We start from the raw sequence: 22,936 nt of genomic DNA on the forward strand, positions 1-22,936 counted from the left end.
CCATGTAGCTCCCCAGTAGCACCGATGAAAAATTGTGGCCAGATCCAGCATTTAAGTTGCCCATCCCTGTACAACATAATGCAAAATCAATTGAGATATTGCTTAAATATTTGGAGAAGAGAGTTTACAACTGCCACTAGAAGAAAAGGGAAAAGAAAACTACCTGGTAAAGCCACCTCGGTCATATTGTATCCTGTGTAATGTAAAAAGAAAACAAGAGTTCTTGCTTGGTCAGTGGACTGTAATCCAATAATGTGATGAAGAATGATGACTTGCATTTGACATGGGCATGCGTTTTAATGTGCTCTTTCTTGTCTTGTGTCTCAGACAGCAACTTTGTGCTGGGCAATGCACAGGTGCAATCGCTCTACCCCATCGTGTACTGCTCGGATGGCTTCTGCGAGCTCACGGGTTACGCTCGCGCCGAGCTCATGCAGAAGAGTTGCGCCTGCCACTTCCTGTACGGCCCTGAGACCAGCGACCGCTTCACGGCGCAAATCCAAGGAGCTCTCGACGACCGGCGCGAGTTCAAGACTGAACTGGTCTTCTACAAGAAAGAAGGTGAGTCATATTATAACGTCATCCTTTCCTTTGCTATGGAGCCTATCGTTATTTTGGTCAGTTGCAAGCTGGAGCCCCCCAGCCAGTGGCAGAGCTAGACTTTTATCCTTGGGGGGCCAAGGGGTCCGCAAAACAAAACAAAAAAAACAAAAACAAAAAAAATCTTCAGAAAACGCTGATAGACATTCAGTATATGTTCTCAACGCAGAACGGGGGGGAAATGTGTGAAAAAAACCTCTTGCTCTTGACCTCTTGAGAAATCGTAAAATACCCCAAAATCAATTATCTGGCCTAATACCAGAGGAGTCCAATCATATTTTAGGGCGGGGGGCTTTGCCCCCGCGTCCACCTCTATAGTGCCACTACTGCTCCCAGTTTATTTTTGGTGAGCGACGACGTGCACCCTAGACTGGTTACCAGAAAGAAGGGCACAACAGACAAATGAGCACTTAGACTCACATTCATATCTAAGGACAATTTGGAGCAGAGCTCACCAACATGGTGTGAGAAGGCAACGGGTATGAGACAGTAGCTCCAAAGGTCCACATGAGTAGCCCGCAGCCTGTTCAAAAAATAGCTTATAGTAATTTCCTAGGACCAGACAACAAAAGTGACCATTTGAAAATATAAACACTTAACATTGATAGAAAATAAGGTATTTCATATTGATATTCATGTTTTCCCCTTTGTTAAATCATTGTTGATATATGCTGTTAGAAATCATGAGCATGATTAGTGTCTATTATTTATAATGTTAAAAATCAAAAGTTGTTTGAGCAAATGTTTTAAATGTATATCAAACTGTTAGCCTTTCACATTAGTCAGTGCCCAAGAGGTAGCACTCAGTTTCCAAAAGTTTGGTGACTTAAAATCTTCAGTGAACCAAAAGACCACCAACTCAACTGTTGCGTAATGCTGAGTTTGGCAACTATTTTTAATAGTTAGCTGAGAGTCGGCCACTGTTTTTTTTTCTAATTAATTATTGAGAAAGTTATGTAAGATAATTTTTAAAAAAACTGTGTGTAGTGAAATTGAGGAACAAAACAATATAAATGGGATAGCAAAACCAACACGCCCCCAAAAGTAGAAGAAAAATACCAAATGAAATATGCAAGACATTGATCCAATCTGTAATGCGAGGTTCTCAGATTAATGCCATGTTTCATCAGTTCACAAAGAAAAAAATACCATCATATTTGTAATCATTTCTGTCTCTCAAAGCACTGCTTTTTCACAACACAAAATAATTGTCATACTGAAATGCTGCATGTGGTTGGAATGCCTCCAAATAATTGTACAAAGAAGAGTTTGAATAAGTCCGTATGAAGCGTAATTATCGCATTTGACCATTTTAAATGTCATTATTTATTGTTTAAAAATCCATTTACTCTCACTAGGGTCGCAGGTGATCTGCCTATCCCAGCTGACTTTGAAGCAGAAAGAGCTGGTTGCCAGCCAATCACAAAGCACAGATAGACAAACAGCAACACACACTCACACCCATGGAAGATTTAGAGACTTCAAGTAACCTACCATGCATGTTTTTGGAATGTTGGAGGAAGCTGGAGAAAACACATACTAGCACGGTGAGAACATGCAAACTTTACACAAGAAGGCAGAAGCTGAAATTTGAATGCCAAACATCAGAACTGGCAGGCAGACGTGCTAACCACTGATCCACATTGCTGCCCGTGAAAAAAAAAAAAAATTTGATCAAAAACCTTTTGAATTTAGTTTCCTAATTAATGAAGATTCAATCAAAAACAGCACACAAAATGTACTGTATACAAAAGGGAAAACGTGTTTGATGAGTTGTACAGGCTTTCACTCTTGTACTATATCATTGTTTTGTCATCTAAAATTTAGGAAGTTTGCAGACTACCAAATGAAAAATATGTGCAAAAACACTTGCTCTGTTTGCATTTTTGCTAACCAAACATAGTCACTACACCGACTTAAACCTTCACTAAATACTGCACCAGCTACTGTATTTATTCATCATAATCCACCCCTTGGTCTCTGGCAAATATGAAATGAAACAAAACACAAGCTGCATCATGTAGCTATTGTTTACCCTTTTGTAGCAGACAAACAAGGACAATATGTCTAATGATTTTATTCAGAACATCGTCCTCCTGCATTATTTACACGCCTGAGCAACTCTGCGTTAGTAAGACCTTGCAGGAAACAGTATCCATAACTGCCACGCATCGTCTCCTGAGGGATTAGGAGCGAGTAACAGGAAACCATAACAAAAGCATCAGCAGTGTATGAATAGTCTGTCCTGACCGGCAAGGTAAAGGCTTTGTGTGAGCATATTTTCTACGGATTGCTTCAATGATCACAAAGTAAACGCTGATATGGTGACTTTATCCCTGTTGTCGTCAGCACTTGCTGGAGATTTTTGCAGCATCCTGGCAATAGAAACTGACCATAAGTGTCAGCACTATATAGAGTCATATATACTAAGAGTCAGCGCTCAACAGCAGCACTCTGGAACATTTGCTTTTAGCAGCAGCCCGGAGAATGATCATTTCTCTCACTTCTAGCCAAGTGTCCAAAGCATCATTCTGAAGCAGTTGGAGATTTGGAAACATATATGATAGATTTTACAGCGAGAAAATATAATGAAGCTTGTAGAGGAGAAATATGAGCTTTCCTTGCTCTAGTTAGTGCTCAAGCAACAGCGGCAGTCTACGCCTGCTGGAGATTTTTCTCAGCAGCAAAGCTGTATTGGGCTTTCTGGTGTCATCTTTGGAATGTAACGTGCTAAATTAAAATGAAATGGTTTGTCTGTATTCTATGTACGTGACTCGCAAAAGTTTTGTGATTTTCTACTTTCGGGCGACATTTCAGGATGAACCTAAAATACACTATAAGCATTACAAGTGGACTTAATTTGACCTTGAAACATAAAAAACATTTGATCAACTGTTCAATGTTTTAGTGCTTTTTGCACAACTTGCTGTTCTTCAGCAGGAAGGCACGTCACAAAAAGTGTTTGAGCTAGGGCTGGGACGATACACTTTCGTCCCGATCTGATATGGATCCCAATACTTGGGTTGCGATCCGATATGTATTGCAATACTTGAATATTATTAAAAATATATATATTTTAAAAAACTGAGGCATGTGTTTCCAAAGTTTTAACTTAAGTGCCATTTGACATTCATTCAAGTGTCACAATTGAAAAGTGCATAACCTGTTCCATTAACTATTCCTGACACACAGGAATGTAAGCTAGAAAAAATGAAGGAGATAAAAAACTCCAATCGCAAAACTCAACTTTAAAGCGTTAGTCAAACCAAAGATATTTTTTTCAAGAATATGTTCCCAGCAGGCCCGCTAGTTGAAACACGGCATTCTGATTAATTTTGCGTTTGTGAAATATAAGTGAAGCAGTAAAATGCACTCGTTTTTTGCCATCCCTCGGGGTGGCCATTTTGTCTTCTGTCGACTGAAAATGACATCACAACTGCTCACAACGACCAATCATGGCTGACCTGTTTTCTGAATCTGAGCAGTAATTGGTCATTGTGAGTAGTTGTGATGTCATTTTCAGTCGACAGAAGACAAAATGGCCGCCCATTCGCAAATGTTGCTGGCCGGCCCCTCAGTCAAATTTTACATCCCAAAGTGGCCTGCAAGTCCAAAAGTTTGCCCACCCCTGTTATAGAACGTACAAAACATAACATAACATATAAGTATTCTGCCCCCCCCGAGCAGACTATATAGTTGTATATAGTTGTATAGTATATATAGTTTGGCAGATATCGAACAGTCCCTCAAAAAGAGTCCAATGCTGCTGGTTTCAAGCCTGTTTAATACACTCCAGTTAAAGTTAACTGTAAAACTAAACACACAAAACAAAGAGAATTACACATAGTGCACATTCGAACATAAATCACTGTACTTTGTTTTATTTTCCGAGCGTAGTTAGCTCACGACTAACGCACAATGAAAATGCCTACTTGCGGCAGTTGAATCCCTCAAACAACGGGCACTTATCCACAAAAGCTGCAGGAAGGCACAACGAGAAGCATCCAAACAATACTCACATGCATATGCTCTTCCTACGCTGCCAAAAAAAAACAAGTTGTAAGTACGAAACTCGATCGTAATTTTCTTCTACTATTCAATATAGCAACACACATCTTCTTCTACTCCTCAGTGTAACTACACGTATCTCAATATGAAGACCCACACTGCCCCCAAGTGGCCAAGTCATTCACAGCTTGAATAGCACACAAACAAGGCAATACATAAGGTATCGGAAGTATCGATACTTCATCAACATATTGATACTTGGTATAGGAACAAAATGTATCACGATACCTCGCCAAATGATATTTTTTCCCAGCCCTAGTCTGAGCCATCAATTGATTGATACATTTTCAGGGACATTCACCTCTATGCCTTTCTGTGACTCTTCCAGTCCCTCTGTATCAATGTGGAGTGGGCAGTATTTTCATGGTGCTTGTTTTGTGCGCAGGCACACACTTCTGGTGTCTTCTGGACATCGTGCCCATCAAGAACGAGAAGGGTGAGGTGGTCCTCTTCCTGGTGTCTCATAAAGACATCACCGACAACAAGAAGGACCAGGATTCGGAACAAGGGCCTGACACAGGTGAGTGACCCAGGTTGCAATTTACATAAGGACTTCAATCGGGACCACATGGTGATTTATTCTGAATCTGAAAATATTAAGATCTGGTATCTTGAATATTCTCTACTCTGACACTTCTTCTTCACAAAATGCTAAATCTAAAATGAATTTCATGTCATGAATCAATCAAAAGGCACTTTCACACTGCCTGTATAGCTGTTGATTGTCTGCCTTTTTTGTACTGCTCTTCTGAATAAACAGCAACCTCACAAAATGGGGGAACATAATCTAGCAGCCAATGTTCAAATTGCAGTATCCAGGCTGATTTTTGATTATCTGATGGTGGGCTGCCGCAATGCCGTGAAAGTACGCACGGTTGCAGCAATATCCCGTCTTTGCTGGCGTAAAAGACACGGGTGAAGAAATGCCTCATCTATTGCTCCAGCTCAGATGCAGCGATTTTTCTGCAGTCTAACTATGTGAAAGAAGCAACAAAGAAAGCGTGTGAGCTTCATTTTGTCCATTAGCACGGCATAGCAGGGATTGCGATAAATCACTGCCTTAATAATTTAGGATGTATGTTCAGCCTTCCCCCGCCCATCGGCCTCCCGACTCTCCTGAGAATGCAGTGAATATTGTGAAAATGAAGGCGCTAGATGAACTCCTCCCAGAGGCCTCTACTTTTATTTACACGTTATCTTCCTTGCATTCCAAAGTGGATTTTTAATCATCAAAGGCCTTGGACTGACCACAAACCAGCCATGTGAAGTGATGCTTACTATTATCTGTTTGTATGGCATGACTAAAACCAGTTGATATTCAGTCAGCATGACATCCACTGAGGCCAGTAAACCACTCCCTGTTTTACAGAAATGTTTCTTTTGCCTCGAGGCATGACATGTTGTTTTTTTCTGGAATGCTGTTTAAATCTGGCTCATAATAAATTTTTCTGTGGTGGCCATTTTACTCAACCAGCCAGGGCGAAAGAGAGGAAGATGACAGAAGAATTGGTTTTTTTTGGGTGGAATAAGATAGTATTACTTTCCTATTTTACTCTGAAATAAAAGCACAGAACAAATAAACAAAGTTACAAAAGAAATCACAATCGATCTATAAACAAAAACCTAAATATTTGACCACTTTAGGCATATATAACAGCTTAACACACTGACTTTCTAGAATTGAAATCAAACATTCTTCAGAAAGTTCTTCCCAACTCTGTTGCAGAAGTTCACCAAAATCTTTGCACTTGTAGGCTGCTTTGCTTCCCTTTTATGTCACGTTCATCTCAAACCAGCTTTTTGGGGTTAAAGTCTGGAGACTGTGCCTTTTTTTATAATTAAAAAAAAAAGGTTTGGGTAACCCTACAGACTCTCTTACTGTTTTTTGCGCTGACTTATCTGTTTTAGGAGATTCACTAAAAATGTCTACTCAAGAGTCATGTTTACTTTGGCCAAAATTTGGCGTACACTTTTGGGTGTTTTATGATCAATTTTGGTTATTAATTAATCAATACCAATATGTACTTATTTATTAATAACTTTATCAACCATTCACGATCTTAAAAGGAAAAGTGCAAAGCTAAGGTGGCACACTGATCAACTTCCTCCAGATGGAGAGATGTTTAAGCCCACGTTTCATACTGTCAATAATCCAAAGATGTTGCCCACGATTGTTTGGTTGAGACTGTTACGGTCTACAGATGAGGAGACGGGTCTGGAGGTGCATCAGGTGACTCGGCCTCCCGGCTTTAACGCCAACCGCCGCCGCAGCCGAGCCGTCCTCTACCACCTTTCAGGGCACCTGCAGAAGCAAGACAAGAGCAAACTCAAGCTCAACAATGTGAGTCCAAGACAAAAAAAAAATGCATTTTGACATTCTTTGTAAATCGAACAAAAATATTTGCGAGAGAAACTTTATTGCCACACCATTAGGTACACGTCCACTTTGAAGAGCTGTGACAGAAATGTAATGGAGAGGAAACTGACAGGTGTTTGCTGTCATATGTGATTCTATGATAATCATCACAACTTTGAGAGTAAATGACATAAAATCACAATAAGGTAAAGTTATCAGTGATAACCTTCTGTGATGGCGTCAAAAAATACCCACAGGAAATATAAAAATACATTTTGTGGAGCCCTATATTTATAGACAGGCCCACGTGCGCTCGGCGTAATATTCTGACACACAAGGGCTGACTAGAACAGGTGGAAACAAATCCTAATGAGCAAGACATGAAAAAAGGGATAAGGGGAAAAAATGAAACAAAACTCAATCGAATCAAAACAAAGTCAACATGTCACCACCAGTCATGACAGTTCATCACTGCTTGTAACTGACTATTAGAAAAGTACATTCCATCATACTGAGAGCTGTGTAATATTTTGACGCGATGAATTGGCAAATGAGGGAACAAAATTCAAATTAATGGCGCACTCCTACACCACTGAAAACTAGTGAACCCCCATTTATCGCGGTGGCCATGTTTCAGAGTCACCCGAAATGAAGGAAAATCCCCGATATGGAAAGACCACATCAAAAGATAATTTTATAGTTTCACCTTTTCCATACACTTTGAACATATTTCATTGTATAACATATTTAGACACTGAAACATAAGTATTCCTCAGTGCCTGTTCCAGGGGCGGAGCCAGAACGTGGCAAATGGGTGGGCCTAAATATTTCTCTCACTTCGCACAATCCTCCTGTCCCCACACATCGTATATTCAAATAAAATGACAAACCAAAAAATATGAAGTTCAGATCTTCCTTAGACAACCACAATTGTAAGATTCTTAATATCCAATTAAAAAAAACACAAATAATTTCATAATTTACTAAAAATGTAAAAGCATACCTTTTTTTCATGAATCTCACTGGGTGGGCAGTCTCTCAATCATGGCTCCCCGCCCCTGGCCTGTTCTCTCCCTTGCTTGCAACATCTCAAAGAAGGAAAAAGCGCCCGAAACCCCGCCCCTGTTGGACAAAAAAAAAAAAAAAAGAAAAAAAAAATCCACTTAAACGTACTGGAAGCAGTTCAGCCAAAAGAAATGCTAAAAAAGACAACAACAGTTGGACTGTTGACAATAAGTGTATGTCACAATTATTAGATTTTGGGTTGTAAATGTGGCTCAGTACTTCTAGCATTGTTTAGGCCAACAGAGGAGGCCTTGCTGGTCTTAACCGGTCACCACTGGCACACAGTAGCCTATGTAGTGTGGTACAGTGCTCAGATAACAGATGGCGTAAAGGTCACCTTCACTTCTGTTGCGGGTTAGCGGAGCTCAAGGCTTTGAATCCTGACAGCAGGGTCCGGAATATTAGCCATCAGCAACACACCTGAAGAGATGTGCTGGGGCACATGCTAGCCTCAGTGTTAGCACTGGTTCTAAGTGGTTCTCAGTTGTCAAGACAACAACAAGTCTATTATTTCTCACTGGCACACTTTTGGAAACGCTCATGCGATCTAATGAGATCCTGTATAAGAGGTATATAAAAAATTCTACATTTCCAGTGATAGTACACTCAAGAGCAGGGGTGCTCAATCCCGGTCCTTAAGAGCCCCTATCCAGCCTGTTTTCCATCTTTCCCTACCTGAACACACTTGATACAAATGATCAATAGTTATCAGGCTTGTGCAAAGCTTGGTGATGAGCAGATAATTTAAATCAGGTGTGTTGCAGGCAGGGAGAGATGAAAAACAGGCTGGATAGGGGCTCTTGAGAACCGGGATTGAGCACCCCTGCTCAAGACCTAGCAGCTCTCAGTATGACGCAATGCCAATATCACAGTGCATGTTATGTTTCCTGAGATATTATTTGAACAAAACACAGGTCAGAGTAAAAAGATCCCATTCAAATTTGGTGTGTCAACATGGGTCCATAATTGTATCTCTTATTTTTCTGTTTTGATGAAGTTATCTTCCCTACTAAAAAAATATATATTTTTTGTGTGTTTTAAGACCAGCACACACACACACACACACACCCACACACCCCCACACACACAAAACATAACAAAACACAGCATATTGTATAAGCACCTATGCTGGTCTATGCTGGGGCTGTTTCAACAGTGTTAAATTGTATTTTTCAAATGGGGGGGGAAGCCATAATTAATAATAGCTTCCTTAAACCTGTAGATACTCTATTACTGGACTTTCTTCTGCTCCTTTTTTTTAACCTTTTATGGTAAGATAAATATACAGTATTAAAAAAAATTGAAGATGCCTGTGGGATTCACTGTGGTGTTCTATGACCATATGTTTCTAGTTATTAAGACTTTGGTGCAGCTCTTCAAATAGGTGCACCTGATTAAATGTCCAGTCAGTCTATAGAGTATCACGTATACTACGTATACTAATACACGCCTCACTCACCTCCATCCCTACCACCCAACACAGAACATGTTCGGGGAGAAACCTCCGATCCCAGAGTACAAGGTAGCGGCCATCCAGAAGTCGCGCTTCATCTTGCTCCACTACGGCACCTTCAAGGCCGGCTGGGATTGGCTGATCCTACTGGCCACCTTCTATGTGGCTGTCACCGTGCCCTATAACGTGTGCTTCACTGTGGTGGGTGGGCGAGACGAAGGCAATGCCCCCAGAAGCCCCCCGAGCGTCAGCGACATCCTGGTGGAAATCTTATTCATGCTAGGTGAGACACCTGACGGATTCTTTTGGAAGCTTCTATTCATAACACTGGCAACATACAGCAGAAGGTTATTTCTTTTTATATTTGACAGGAAATGTATCCATTATCAGGTCACCATAATGGCCCAAATGCAAATTATTGTAAGTTGTACAGTACTGTTAAATGGTCTAAAACTGGCTGTGCTAATCCCTACTAATGTATGAATAAGTGCCGTAACTTATTCGTTTTTAGAATAATGAGACTTCGCTCGGTCCATTTTTAAAAATGGATTTATTTTGCTTTGTGCTACGAGCCAAAATTTTATTCCGAGCAAGCTTCAGATACACCGCCACAAGAGTGAAATGAAAAATATGGTGAGCTACATTCGCTGATGCACTTTCACCCCCATGACATGGCAATCCCCCAAAAAATGATTACATTTCACATGATCGACTAAATTCTGTTGTTTTTTCAAGGTTAGGTTAATTGAACACCCCAAATTCCCCATAAATATTTAACCAAGGGTTAGTTTGCTTATCCTTTGAGCTGGCTCCTGACTCTGAACAAAAACAGGTGCCATGAACCATTCCTCATACACAGTTTGTCATGACTCTTATTGATATTAGATGGAGAAACGCACTGATAGATCATTTCCGTGGCGGCCTGCAGCTTATTTAAGCTCTAACCACTTGATAACAACTCGCTCGTTGATACTTATATTACATTTATAACCTGACCAACAACAACAGTTGGTCATCTCTTCCACTGTGGTAGATTCAAATCAACAGCATATCTCATGAGTCCCATCACCAGTCATCCTTAAGTTCTTTGATTAAAAAGAAAAGTTTTTAATGAATGATTTGCAGCAGAGAGGAAGGATATGAGCCATTTGCTACTGAACATTATGTCTGATGACTTGAGTCATTTCCTAGAGAATAACTGGCCTGTTTGTCCCTCGTCTAAGTAATGGAAATGTGAACCATCGCCCATGGGAGGACAATGGTTCTTAATGCAAAAAGTGGCTACGCCATCTCTCAATCCAATTGCCCTTGCCACCCACAGCAGTTAAATGGCGGGCCCCTGTCAGTCCATAGGCCATTTGTTGAAACTTACTGTCCCGTCTTGGGTATCAATATTTTAGAGAATGTAATAAGAAATGTGTTCATTTAGCTATAAAGTTAATAGGTCTGTTCTTTAATTATGTATTTCTTTTAGACTTAGATTTTAGACTAATTCATTCCAGCTTTCCTAGAGGTGTTTCTTTCTTGAGCATTGCCAAGACTGAAAAGTAAAATCGGATTTTGTTTCGAACGACTGGTGCCTGGCCAAGAGAGAGTTCTTGGGTGGCGTCTCACCACTCACCAGGAAATAAAATGTAATAAAAATGAAATAATAAGTAATCACAGTAAATTCTGAAGGTATGTTTGCTAACATTGGTCACTAGTTTATTCTAATACTGCTAGATTGAGTTGGTGTGCTTTAGTATTTTTCTGCATGTTTTAAGAAACATTTTAAAATTCTTATCATAAAGGTGTAAGAAGGTAACTTTTATTGTCTTAACATAATTGACAAATGATGAAAGTATAAGAATTGATCATTAGTTTTTAAAATGCTGTACGTTGTCCCCAAAGTTATGTTGTTGTTGTTGTTTTTTTGCATTTTTGTTTATTTTGGGGTTTTGTTTTGTTTTTTTGCAAAATGTAAAAATACATATTTATCTTTTTTCCCTCACCAAATTCATACAACCCAAGGGCATTTGCCTTACAGTGACTGACTATGTACTCAATTACTCATATTTATTTGGTTTAATTATTAATCCCACCCAAAAACACACATTAATCACATAACTATTGTGTGAAATTATGTGACAAGTTGTTTAAGAGAAATATTTTGGAAAGGCGCAAAAAAAAAGTTTGCCAAACATTTGAACGAGCATTTGAATACTGCAATGCAAAATGTACAACCCAAATGTTGTTTTGATTTATTTTATGAAAGGGTGACGTCAATACAAGATTAAAGCTTTCGTTTTGTGTGTAACGTGGATACCATCTATATAGTGTTTGTAAGAATGTTTATTTCTCTTCAAGGATCTCATTTTTCACCTGCAGACATTGTGCTGAACTTTCGAACGACCTTTGTGAGCACTTCGGGTCAGGTGGTGTATGACGCCCGCTCCATCTGCGTTCACTATGTCACCACCTGGCTCTTTGTAGACCTCATCGCTGCCCTACCCTTTGACCTCCTCTATGCCTTCAACGTCAGCGTGGTGAGTCTTCTCTCTGATAGGCTTCCTGATCTCAGGAACTCTAAAAAGACATAAAGAGTATCGTATTCCACCAAAGAGTGACCTGGGACATTTATTTACTCGATGGTGGAAGGTGTTTATTTGTTATCATTCGTATTTGTTCATTATAGTAACCTGGTTGTTGCAATTTATGTCAAGTGAAAGTGTAGTATTTTTTTTTAAACAATCAGGATTATTATTGAGTAAACTGCAGAGAACTGAGGAAGACTGGACAAAACTATTAAGGTGTTTAGCTCATCTGAGTCATAGTTTCAAGAAAAAAAAACTGGTAAAATCACAAGAAGAACGTTTTGGGTATAATTTTGTTGTTGTTGTTTGACAAAACCATCATGATTTCTATTATGAGGACAAAAAAGGGTTCTTGTGATTCCATATTACGGTAATAGTCAAAGTAATTTAAAAAAAAAATGTGATTACAGTAATTTTTGAGAGGATCTGTATTTTCAAGAAATATACTGTTCTAGAAAATTTGATGGGAAAGGTCGAGAAAATAAACATGGCTGTACATACTAGTGTTGCATGGTATAACGGTACCAGTACCGCGCAGTAACTTTTCTGAGTCAAAAACGGCTCAATACGATTTAAAAAAAACAAAAACACGCAGCTCACCAACTTAAAGGCAGGTATACATACGTACTTCCCTCAAAAATAGGTAGAGTGGGAATTATTTTGTTCACAATTTGTATAATTTGACGAGACATTCAACTAGTTGGGAGCTGACTAGAGAAGAGTAGACACGCATGCATGCAGTAAGCCTGAAATGCAGTAAAATAGGTCAAGAATATGGCATGTAATGTAAAAGCTTGTAGTGAATAAATATACTGGTATGTACACACCTATGTATACAGTACATTATGCCTATAGAAACATATAAATGCGGGCATTGATCTCATTATTTTTAAAAATTAAAATCAGAATTGGCTAATTCTGTGTCCAAAAAGCATAGAGGCTATGCAGCTGCATATCTGGCCATGAAAATGATCATAACCTGCTCAATACTGCATTAGCGTAGATGTCACACTAATGGCTCTATAAACCTCTGGCACATTTTCTACTAGTGACGTTTAAAAACAATAAATAAATAAATACATTTGAACTAGTTTTCACAAAGTTTAATTTACATGTAGTCTATAAATATAAATAATCAAGTGCAGAAAGAAGCAGTGTAATATATTTATCTCACACCCCCACATGTGAAGATGTTCATAAGTGTTTAACACTGTTTAAAATGTTATTTTCTTATCAAGCATGTACTAATATTTTGAATTAATAACAGTTTTTAAAATTTGAAGTTCTTTCTTTAATTTTGCTCCGTTTTCTGATTTTAGATTTTTGTCGAGGCACCGTTTCGGTACCGGTATCGAGGTATTTTGTGTAAAATTTTGGTATCGTGACAACACTAGTACGCACCCTTAAAACTGATGGGTTTAAAAATCTTTTTCTTGACCCATATTGGGTTGTTTTCAACCCAACAGTTTTCAGGGTTTGTTACAGTCTACTGGAATCCTCATTGTCTCTGGCCACATAACATAACAGGTAACCTGTTTACAACCAGCAGTAAGTCTCTACTCTTTAATTCAACTGATATATTTTTACATGCCTCTTGGTGCTGATGTTTTGATTAGCAACAGAGTTCAATTGGGCTCAGCAGTTAATCTTACTCAGTAGTTAATTTGCGCTCTTTTTCTTTGTGATGGTTTTTAATTTTGCAAATTAATTGCACCGTATCCCTGCAGTACTTTGGGGTGCACCTGTTGAAGACAGTGCGTCTGCTTCGCCTGCTGCGGCTGCTGCAGAAGTTGGAGCGTTACTCGCAGTACAGCGCTGTGGTCCTCACCCTGCTCATGTCCATGTTCGCCTTGCTGGCCCACTGGATGGCTTGCGTATGGTATTTCATTGGACGCAGGGAGATCGAGAGTCCGGGATCCTGGGACATTGGTCAGTAGTCCTCTGACACCCATTCTAGTAGCCTTATAGTTCATTTTGCTTTCACAGTCCCAAAAATCAGCACACAAGCACTTCGTTCATCATATACATATATCAGGGACGGGCAACTTAAATGATGCGGGGGGGCACAATTTTTCATCAGTGCTACTTGGGCCCACATAGGACCATGCGCTTCCTTACCAGATGTATGATAAAAGTCATGTCATATGTGTAAAATATTGTATGTGCTCTTGATATCTTAATTCATTCATATAATACATTTCTCAGCACATGTTGTAATATTATTTCGTGACTGTGTTTGTCTGCAAATCATTCCAAAGACACATAAAATAAATTAGGCCTACTCAATGTTGTAGTAAAGGGCAGTATCAGTGTAAGCGCAAATAAGCCATACCTGCCATCTAGTGGTGAATGGTGATATTACAACTTAAAAACCACAGTCAATGTATTTTTTGCAGTTTAGCACCCGCAAATTCATATGTTTGCAAATGTTTTTCCCTTTTTGTACAATATTTTTGATCTTTTTTTTTTTTTTAACCCCCAATTACCCCTCATTTTCCACAAAAAACGTATATGGTTTTATATAAAAGATTTTAATAAACACCTTTATTTTTGATTATTCTTTTTTCAAATTAATCAAGGGACCACTCAGTGTGGGCCGCCAGTTGCCCATTCCTGAACTAGAGTATCGTCAGATGATCCAGTGATCTTCTGGGGTCCGTTTTTTTTTTTTATCTGTCTCGCCAACAAAGTGTGGAGAATTTCCATTGGTTATCTTGAGGGCGTTGCCCCTGACCTCAGGTGCTGTAAAAAACAAATTTCTCATATATTTCCAGTCAGGAGGTGTGAAGATGCCTTGCTCAACACATTAACCTTGGACAGTAAAAAGTGTGACAAATTGCTCAAATGTTCTAAAATATTGCTCAAGCGATGTTTAATTCATTGTATTATAAAAAAAAAAAAAAAAAAAAAAAAAACTAACTGCAGACAGTTGCTTACTTACAGAAGGATTGGATCAATTTTTCTTGTACCATAGTCATCTCTGTCGCTAAACTTCACTCTCCATATCTCCTCTGGGATGGTATATGACCAAAAGACATTCCTTTTTTTGGGGGGGTCGGGAGGTGAAAGGTTTGTGGATAACTATAGTGTATTAAACTCACAAATCAACTAACAAATCAAGCGCAGTTGCTTGTAACATAAACATAGATGCACACAACAATGTACAATATGTTGACCATATTTCACAGACTGCTGGAACTCTAATTGTGGTTAGTCTCCATATAACCTCATCATCACTACTGCACAGGGAACTTGTCTACAACTTGTGGTAAGTCTCTATACACTTTCAATTCACACAATTAATCTGGGACTAGTTTATGTGCCTCGGGCTGTTGTTTTGTTAGCAACAGTCCAAATGGGATCAACAAAATGGGATTTTTTTTTTACAATTCAAATCATTCCCAGGTGCCTCAATAAACAGTCTTTGACAGACTTTATGAAAAATATACAATAAGGAATTAATGCACTCTTGAGTTGTTTTCTTTTGTCACACTGTGGTTCAAATCATGCTATTTTGGGCCTGTCTTCCTGTCATGCAAATACAAAATACAGTCCTTGTTACCAAGGCAACTGGCCCAGGCAGGGCCGTTGTCATGAAACAAAGCAAGTTTTGCCAATTTAGCCACTTCTGACTTCCAGTGCACACCAGAACTTATTTTAAGTGATGAGCAACAAATGTAGCAACTTTTTGTGGTGTTATTGGAAAATTGCGGCGACTCTGAGACTCCCTCCAAACAATGTTGTCCGATTTGTGTCCAGACTGCAAATGAATGGTGTTTGCACAAATTCACAGCTCACTAATTTAACCCTTTACTTTTGATGAGCATGAAGCTGTGCATTATGGCATTGTGGCCACAACTAGTCGACTAGTCTCTCCAACCCTTACCCCTGATACTTCACTGTGGCTTTGCGCTCTATTGAGACTTTTCCATTGTCAAAAATAGGTACTAGCAGGTAGTATTTTTCAGTACATATTCAGCTGGGCGTCTAAGTTTGTCAAGCTGATACTATTCGGGAGAGGCAAAGCACCACTGGTTGCATTCATTGGTTGAGTAGATTGCAACAAACTGGCAATACACAGCTTGAAATAATGATTACACACACTAACATCAACTTTCCCTGTTACTGCCATGCTGTGTTACATTCCAAAGTCTCCCTTTTGCTACAGGGCTTCATTTTGTGCTGGGCCACTGTGTCCTAAATGTGTCCTCTCTAAAGCAGGCGAAAATGAATACAGGAGATACTGGTTTTTCTCCATTGTTGTTGTTTCTTTGCGTATCATTCCAGATGCGTTCAATGCACCATGACATCAGTGTCATTTAAATCCAATGGTGTCTTTTTTACATGCTAATAAACAGCATCTGATATGAACTAGGAGCCAAGAGGGCCTTCCTCCCATAGCTGCTATGTGAGCCTTGGGGCAGCAATGAGCTCTATTCATCAGAACATGCACATTCATCTCATTCCTTGTTCCCAAATTAGACCTGTCCAAGTATTTATTTCACACTACAGTGATTACAGTAAGGGTCCAGTCTTGAGGACATAATAGTTCAGCACCATGGACAGTTCTTGGTGCATTCACTTCCTATTAGGGATGTTCCAAATCACTTTTTTCAGACCGATAACATCCATCCATCCATTATCGATACCGCTTATCCTCACAAGGGTCACGGGGCGTGCTGGAGCCTATCCCAGCTGTCTTTGGGCAGTAGGCGGGGGACACCCTGAATTGGTTGCCAGCCAATCGCAGGGCACACTGAGACAAACATCCGCACTCACAATCACACCTAGGGGTAATTTAGAGTGATCAATTAACCTGCCATGCATGTTTTTGGAATGTGGGAAGAAACCGGAGTACCCGGAGAAAACCCACGCAGGCACGGGGAGAACATGCAAACTCCACACAGGGAGGCCGGAGCCAGGATCGAACCCACGACCTCTGAACTGTGAGGCGGACGTGCTAGACCGATAACAATACGAGTATTTTCTCTTAAGTATTCATTAAAACCGATTACCGATACCACTAGTGATTATGATACACCGATTTTTTTTTTCCTGGTTAGCTTACTCAGGCTAGTTTAACCCTTGCATGGTGTTTGCGGGTCTGTGGAACCCACGTTCAGTTTTTCTTAAAAATAAAAATAAAAAACAAAAAAAACGACCCAAGGCATACCAGAAACCTTCTCCTCATGGTGTTAACAGACTGTTGTGGGATTTTCTTTTTCTTTCTTTTTTTTTATATTTTATTACATTTTATTTTTAAAAAACGTACTAACACATTAATCCATAAATGTGATCTAACAAAGGTAAATGGCAAATATTAACAATATTTGCTGTTTGTATGACTTGCAGTTGGGATGTAGTAAACATCTGTTGAGTATTACAGTACAGAAAATTATTTGATTGTGTTGTTTTGAAAACCACAAACTCTAGCGAGTCCACCAGACCCATCAACACTGAAGGGGTACCAAAAATAAAAACACCATCAAGAGCTAAGACAGAACTTTTTTTGGGACATTTTACACAACCACAGTCTGAAAATGTAACACCAAATATGGGTTTCATACAATTACAAAAAAGTAGGCAACTGAAGAGTATAGCACTGTGTATAATACATACGTGAAAGTCAAAGCGCAATGCTACCTGTCCTGCATCCAATAGGTACCTTATGAATGCACTCAATAATAACAACATTATCTTTTCCTCAGTCGATGAAAGCAGGTAAATGTGTAACGGAAGTATATGCATGAAATACCATATTGCAGAAAGTCATCATATGAATCAAACTGAGTTAGTAAATAAACATAATTTTTGGTAGCAACTCTAATAATGCACTTTAAGGGCTCTATTTTTGTAGACAATGCATGTGCATTCAGCGTTAAAACTGCTGCATCTTAATTTTCATTCTGGGGAAAGTCTAGTTTACCGTGTTTGGGAATTTGGCAGACTGCACTGCGCCATGCTGGGTGTTCCGGCATTTTCAGCTCACCTGTTTTCTGAAGCTGAGCCATGATTGGTCGTTATCTGAGCCCTAAGCATCTGCGATGTCATTTTCAGTCAACAGAAGTAACAAAATGGCCACCCCTTGAGATTGATAAAAACTCATATTCCACAAACGCAATATTAATAAGAATGTCCTGTTTCGACTAGTGGGAATGCATAGAACATATTCTTGAAAAAAATATGTTTGGGTTGACTTCTCTTGAAGCTTTCATATACATGAGCCACATAAACATTTGGGCCTGGTTCTCAAATGAGCATCAAACGGTGATCCTTTGTTTCCCCGGCCCACAGACCTCACGTATGAGCCAAGGTTTATCGTTAATAAGTGTAGAGATGTCATTTTAATATGACTGAATACACTTTTTTTTTTTTTTCCAGTTTTCGGTTTGTACCTCCTACAATTAACAATACATTTATGTTTAATAAAAAGACATCCAATTCATATTTAAAATAAGTAAGTTGCTTGGCCCCTTCAAAAAATGAATTGCCCCAGGACCCCGTGATCAGCTAGCTTGATCAGCACTGTTCTCTGGGCCACCATCTGACGTGAATGTAGCTGTTAGCGGGGAGCCGGCCTACTAAAGCCAGCAGCCACAATGGTCGTTCATAAGCTTCTAATGCGCGGGAGGGTAAAATTCTAAATTAAAGTGAAACAAGTAAGACTGGATACTGGATATCAATGCCGTACTTAGCTTTTATTTTTAAGTTGGCCCTCGGATGCAATTGTTGTGGCAGCTGACTTGACTTCAAATTGAGGTTGGTCTGATCTATTCGTAGTGTGGTGACATATTTGGAGGGCAATAATCAATTTCCAGGCCTCATGCGCGCCGTTTATGTGCACCCCTGCTGATAAACATACATATACTGTATACTGTACTTATTCAAGAATTGCATCTTAATGGACGTACAATTCACACATCACGCATTCCATTTACTTCCTGATTGCAAAATAGTCACTAGAGGGCACCTTAAATATCAGTGATTGGTATTGGCAGCCTTCGTGAGTACCCGATACATTGAATCAAGATGTCTGACAAAAGCACACCGAGCGTATGCTTTCCGCTGCAAAGATTGAATAGTAAAGGTTTACTGTTATAAGATGATAAGGTGGCTCGTGACAATTTGATTTCCTGTCTCCTCCTTACAACAGGAAATCTTGGAAATCACTTGAATGTACTGTACCTCCATTAGTTGAGAGAGCCCTTTATCTGGCACAGAATCGTTTTCATGTGGACCTCATTATGAGGTCTAATTTCTCACAGCCAATCAGTGAAGAAAAACGAAAGAAAAAAAGGTTGGTAGGACAGATGGATAGACAGATAAACAGACAGACAGATTCTCATTCAGATAGATAGTGAGCCGAGTGCATACAGTAGATCAATGGGCAGCATCTATATTGTATGATTCCCCTTCTCTCAAGTTGTGCAGTCAGAAGCTCGGCAGGGCTTCGCCACGTCACGTACGTTCATTCTGAAGCGCTCTCTCTCAATTATTCATGCGCGCGCCTTCGCCGCTATCTTCCCGCCCTTACTTTGAATGTCTCTTCCTCGGCATTACTTGTTGGAGCTTTCATGGGATTTGCTGATGGGTGACTAGTGTAGGAATATTTGTGAGAGTCTTCATGGAAACTTTTAGCGCTAAGTCATAGTGCCGCTATTCCTCAGAGGCTTCATCAAATCCTTTTTTTTTCAGTTCAAAATACCCCAAAACAAATCTTTTTTTTCCTTCATTCTTATTAAAGCAATGATGCCATGCCTACCTTCTTTTGCGTATATGGTGTGAAAGAACTGGTTAACTTGATAGACAGCTAGTAGGAAAGATGAATATTCTGCAGTACGGTAGTCTATTTCCTCAAAAAGCGGCCTCTGTTGTAATAAACGCTGGGCCTCAAATAATTGCCAGTTGTGTATTTTTTAAGATACAGTGGTACCTTGGCGTCTCAAGTTACGAGCCCTCCCTCGATCTTGCGCCTTGTATAGGAGCAATTTCAGAAATGCTGCCACTGAAAGTGAAAAAAAAAAAAAGTAGCCACACTCACTGCTCTCAGACGTTTATTGAACCTGACTAGCAACCAATCCCACAAATACAAAATTAAAACACTGGCATAGACTTGGGATTTCAAAGCTGGAGTCTGAGCTCCTGAAATACTCGGCATATTAAGCCACACCCCGTTAAAGCCAAACATATCCAAATATATATATATATATATATATATATTTATTTATTTTTATATTCATATTTTACCCCAAAAATCCATTATTAAAACCAAGTGACACAAAAATGGTGGTGTTTTTAGGGGAAAATGGGCTTGATACACATGAGTAAACTGAGTTACGAGCTTGATTACGAAATGAGTTAAAACTCAAATTACCACTGTACCCTATTTCATATGGTCATGTAGAAATTGCATTTTTGCATTGAAAAATCTAATTTTTTTCTGCTGCTGGTTACACCTAATATTTTTTCTCTCACTCTGACTGCTAGTAAACATTTTTTTTTTTTAAGTAGTGGCCTCTACTTTGATAAATGTCTTAGTTATTGACTACCCCACTAACCACTAGTTGAGATAATACATGCAGTGAATGTAAACAAGGAGCACACGTTTTTTCTTGTACTTTTGTCCCACTGCATAAAATACTTGACAAATTGTGATGACGATCCCTCTCCCTTTTGCTCCTTACTCTCCATTATTAGGTTGGCTGCATGAGTTGGCCAAGCGTTTAGGGACACCTTACTTCCTGTCACCTCTGGCCGCACTCTTCCCCACCACCTCCGGCGTCCTCTCGGCCAACAGCAGCCAGTGGACCGAATCAGGCTCAGAGTCTGCGGGTCAAGGTACCTGGAACTCCAGCCAGTATGGAGGGAACACGTCGGCTGGCGAGGGCGCATCGGCGGGAGGTTTGGGAGTTCTGGGCGGAGGCCCGTCCATGCGTAGCAGCTACGTGACGTCGCTCTACTTTGCCCTGAGCAGCCTGACCAGCGTGGGCTTCGGCAACGTGTCGGCCAACACGGACTCAGAGAAGATCTTCTCGATCTGCACTATGCTCATTGGTGGTGAGTGGATGCAGATTTTTTTGACTCTAATTTGTGCATTATCTTTTGAGTCAGCTGATCTTTTTTCGGCTTTAACATCCTGGCATTATGCAAAATTCAGCCCACGAAACCAGTCTAAGGAGACATATTTTGCATTTTATACAATAAATTCCCAGGCATCTCAGTAACATGAGTATGACATGCTTTTGCTGAAATGACCCACTTTTATTGAATTCTTCTTTAGTCATCTATTGTTTTTGTCTTTGTTAGTTTTTTAATTCAATTTAGTTTGCGTTATTGTTGATATTGAATTTCTTTATGGTTATTATTTTATTATCACATACTGTAGTGCAACCAGAGGTGGGCATTCCGTCAGTCCGTCACTGACAAACGGGCGTTTTGCTGATGATTAACGAATGACGGGACACTTTTTTAAAAATGACGGACCAAGCACTGACGGTGGTTTCTCATCCATCTGTGTAATCGTCGCAAAACACGGATGCCCGATTGCTGATGTGTTGTTTTTGGAGTCGGGTGGTGGGGGATGGATGGATGGATGGACGGACCAATGGACCAACTGATGGACTAGCTGACGGACTAACTGACGGACTGACTGACGGACTGACTGACGGACTGACGATTATAATTCAGTTCGTCACCAAAAGTGACGGACGAATGACAGATGGGTACCCAGGCCGCTGATGAATGACGAATGACGGCCTGGCAAAATTTTGTAAAATGCCCACCTCTGCTGTATACATACATATTCTGTATTTCCTTATCGTAATATGTTCATTTTGAGGACCTTTCCTTGTTTATATTAAGCAGATTCATCTAGGGAGGGAGGCCACTAAGGTGGGCTTGGGTTTGAGGTGTACCTCTGTCCCTCCTTTGTGCTTCAATGCGCCACCTTTGCTGGCCCCCTGATAGATACCCTGCTCGTTTTAATGCAGTTCAAACTAGGGGTCCGTTTCACAAAGCAGGTTCAACAAACTCTGAGTCTAATCGTGAAGTTTGGGTTGATCTACTTTGAGATAGGAAACTCTGAGTTTCCAGTTCGAGAACAGCTGATTTGAATCAGTTTACTCATCTAGGAGTATCTTTGCCTGGAGTTAAGCACGTGCACCGCAAATATGAAAAGACAGCATCAATGGAACCCCGATTCGATGAGTCACCATGGCAACGGGAAGAGGCGAGGGAGAACATTGCTGCTCGGCTCAACGTGGAAATGTTAATGTACACCGAGAAATATGGTGTGTTGAATTTGCTCACTTTTATTTAGTGTTCCAGACACATTTATTTAATAGATGTGTAGTTTACTTAAAAACTGTATCTTAATCCAGATGATTATATTTCTTGGAACCATGTGAAGAAATAAAAGTGAGTAAATTCAACAGAAACTTTTTTCATTAATACTGCGCCTAATGGACTTCTCATATACATATATTGTTGTATTTTTTTTAATGACAGATGGCAGTACTAGGCTACGGCAAAACTCGGATGAATGAGAAATGAAACGGAGTGTGTGGCTCTGAAAGAGGGTGGAGACAGAGAGAAACTCGAGGCTCATTGAGATAAATCTGGTCCCGACCAAGTTAGGTTCAGAGGGTCTGTTTTACTGCAGTAATTGACCGAGAGTTTAAGTTGCCTCACGCTCTGAAACCGGCTAGAGTCACCTCTCTTTCTCTGGTTTGAGTTACCTCCCTTATTTGAAACAGAATACTCAGTTTTGCTCATTTCAGGGTTAGCAGACTCTAAACCTGCTTTGTGAAATGGACCCCAGTT

General features: G+C 39.8%; 1 protein-coding gene across 1 annotated transcript in view; it reads left to right on the forward strand.

Annotated features, from left to right (window-relative positions):
* Window positions 1–22,936, forward strand: part of kcnh3 (potassium voltage-gated channel, subfamily H (eag-related), member 3) — a 132,274-nt gene that overhangs the window by 81,821 nt on the left and 27,517 nt on the right. Inside the window, exons 2-8 of the mRNA XM_086051662.1 lie at window positions 328–561; window positions 5,054–5,188; window positions 6,870–7,009; window positions 9,573–9,825; window positions 11,910–12,067; window positions 13,843–14,044; window positions 20,813–21,172. Of these exons, the coding sequence (XP_085907788.1) occupies window positions 328–561; window positions 5,054–5,188; window positions 6,870–7,009; window positions 9,573–9,825; window positions 11,910–12,067; window positions 13,843–14,044; window positions 20,813–21,172 (1,482 nt within the window). The remainder of the gene's footprint in view (window positions 1–327; window positions 562–5,053; window positions 5,189–6,869; window positions 7,010–9,572; window positions 9,826–11,909; window positions 12,068–13,842; window positions 14,045–20,812; window positions 21,173–22,936) is intronic.

The sequence above is a fragment of the Filicampus tigris genome, chromosome 14, assembly GCF_054856515.1.
Source record: "Filicampus tigris isolate MCC_2025a chromosome 14, RoL_Ftig_1.0, whole genome shotgun sequence".
Taxonomy (NCBI): Eukaryota; Metazoa; Chordata; class Actinopteri; order Syngnathiformes; family Syngnathidae; genus Filicampus; species Filicampus tigris.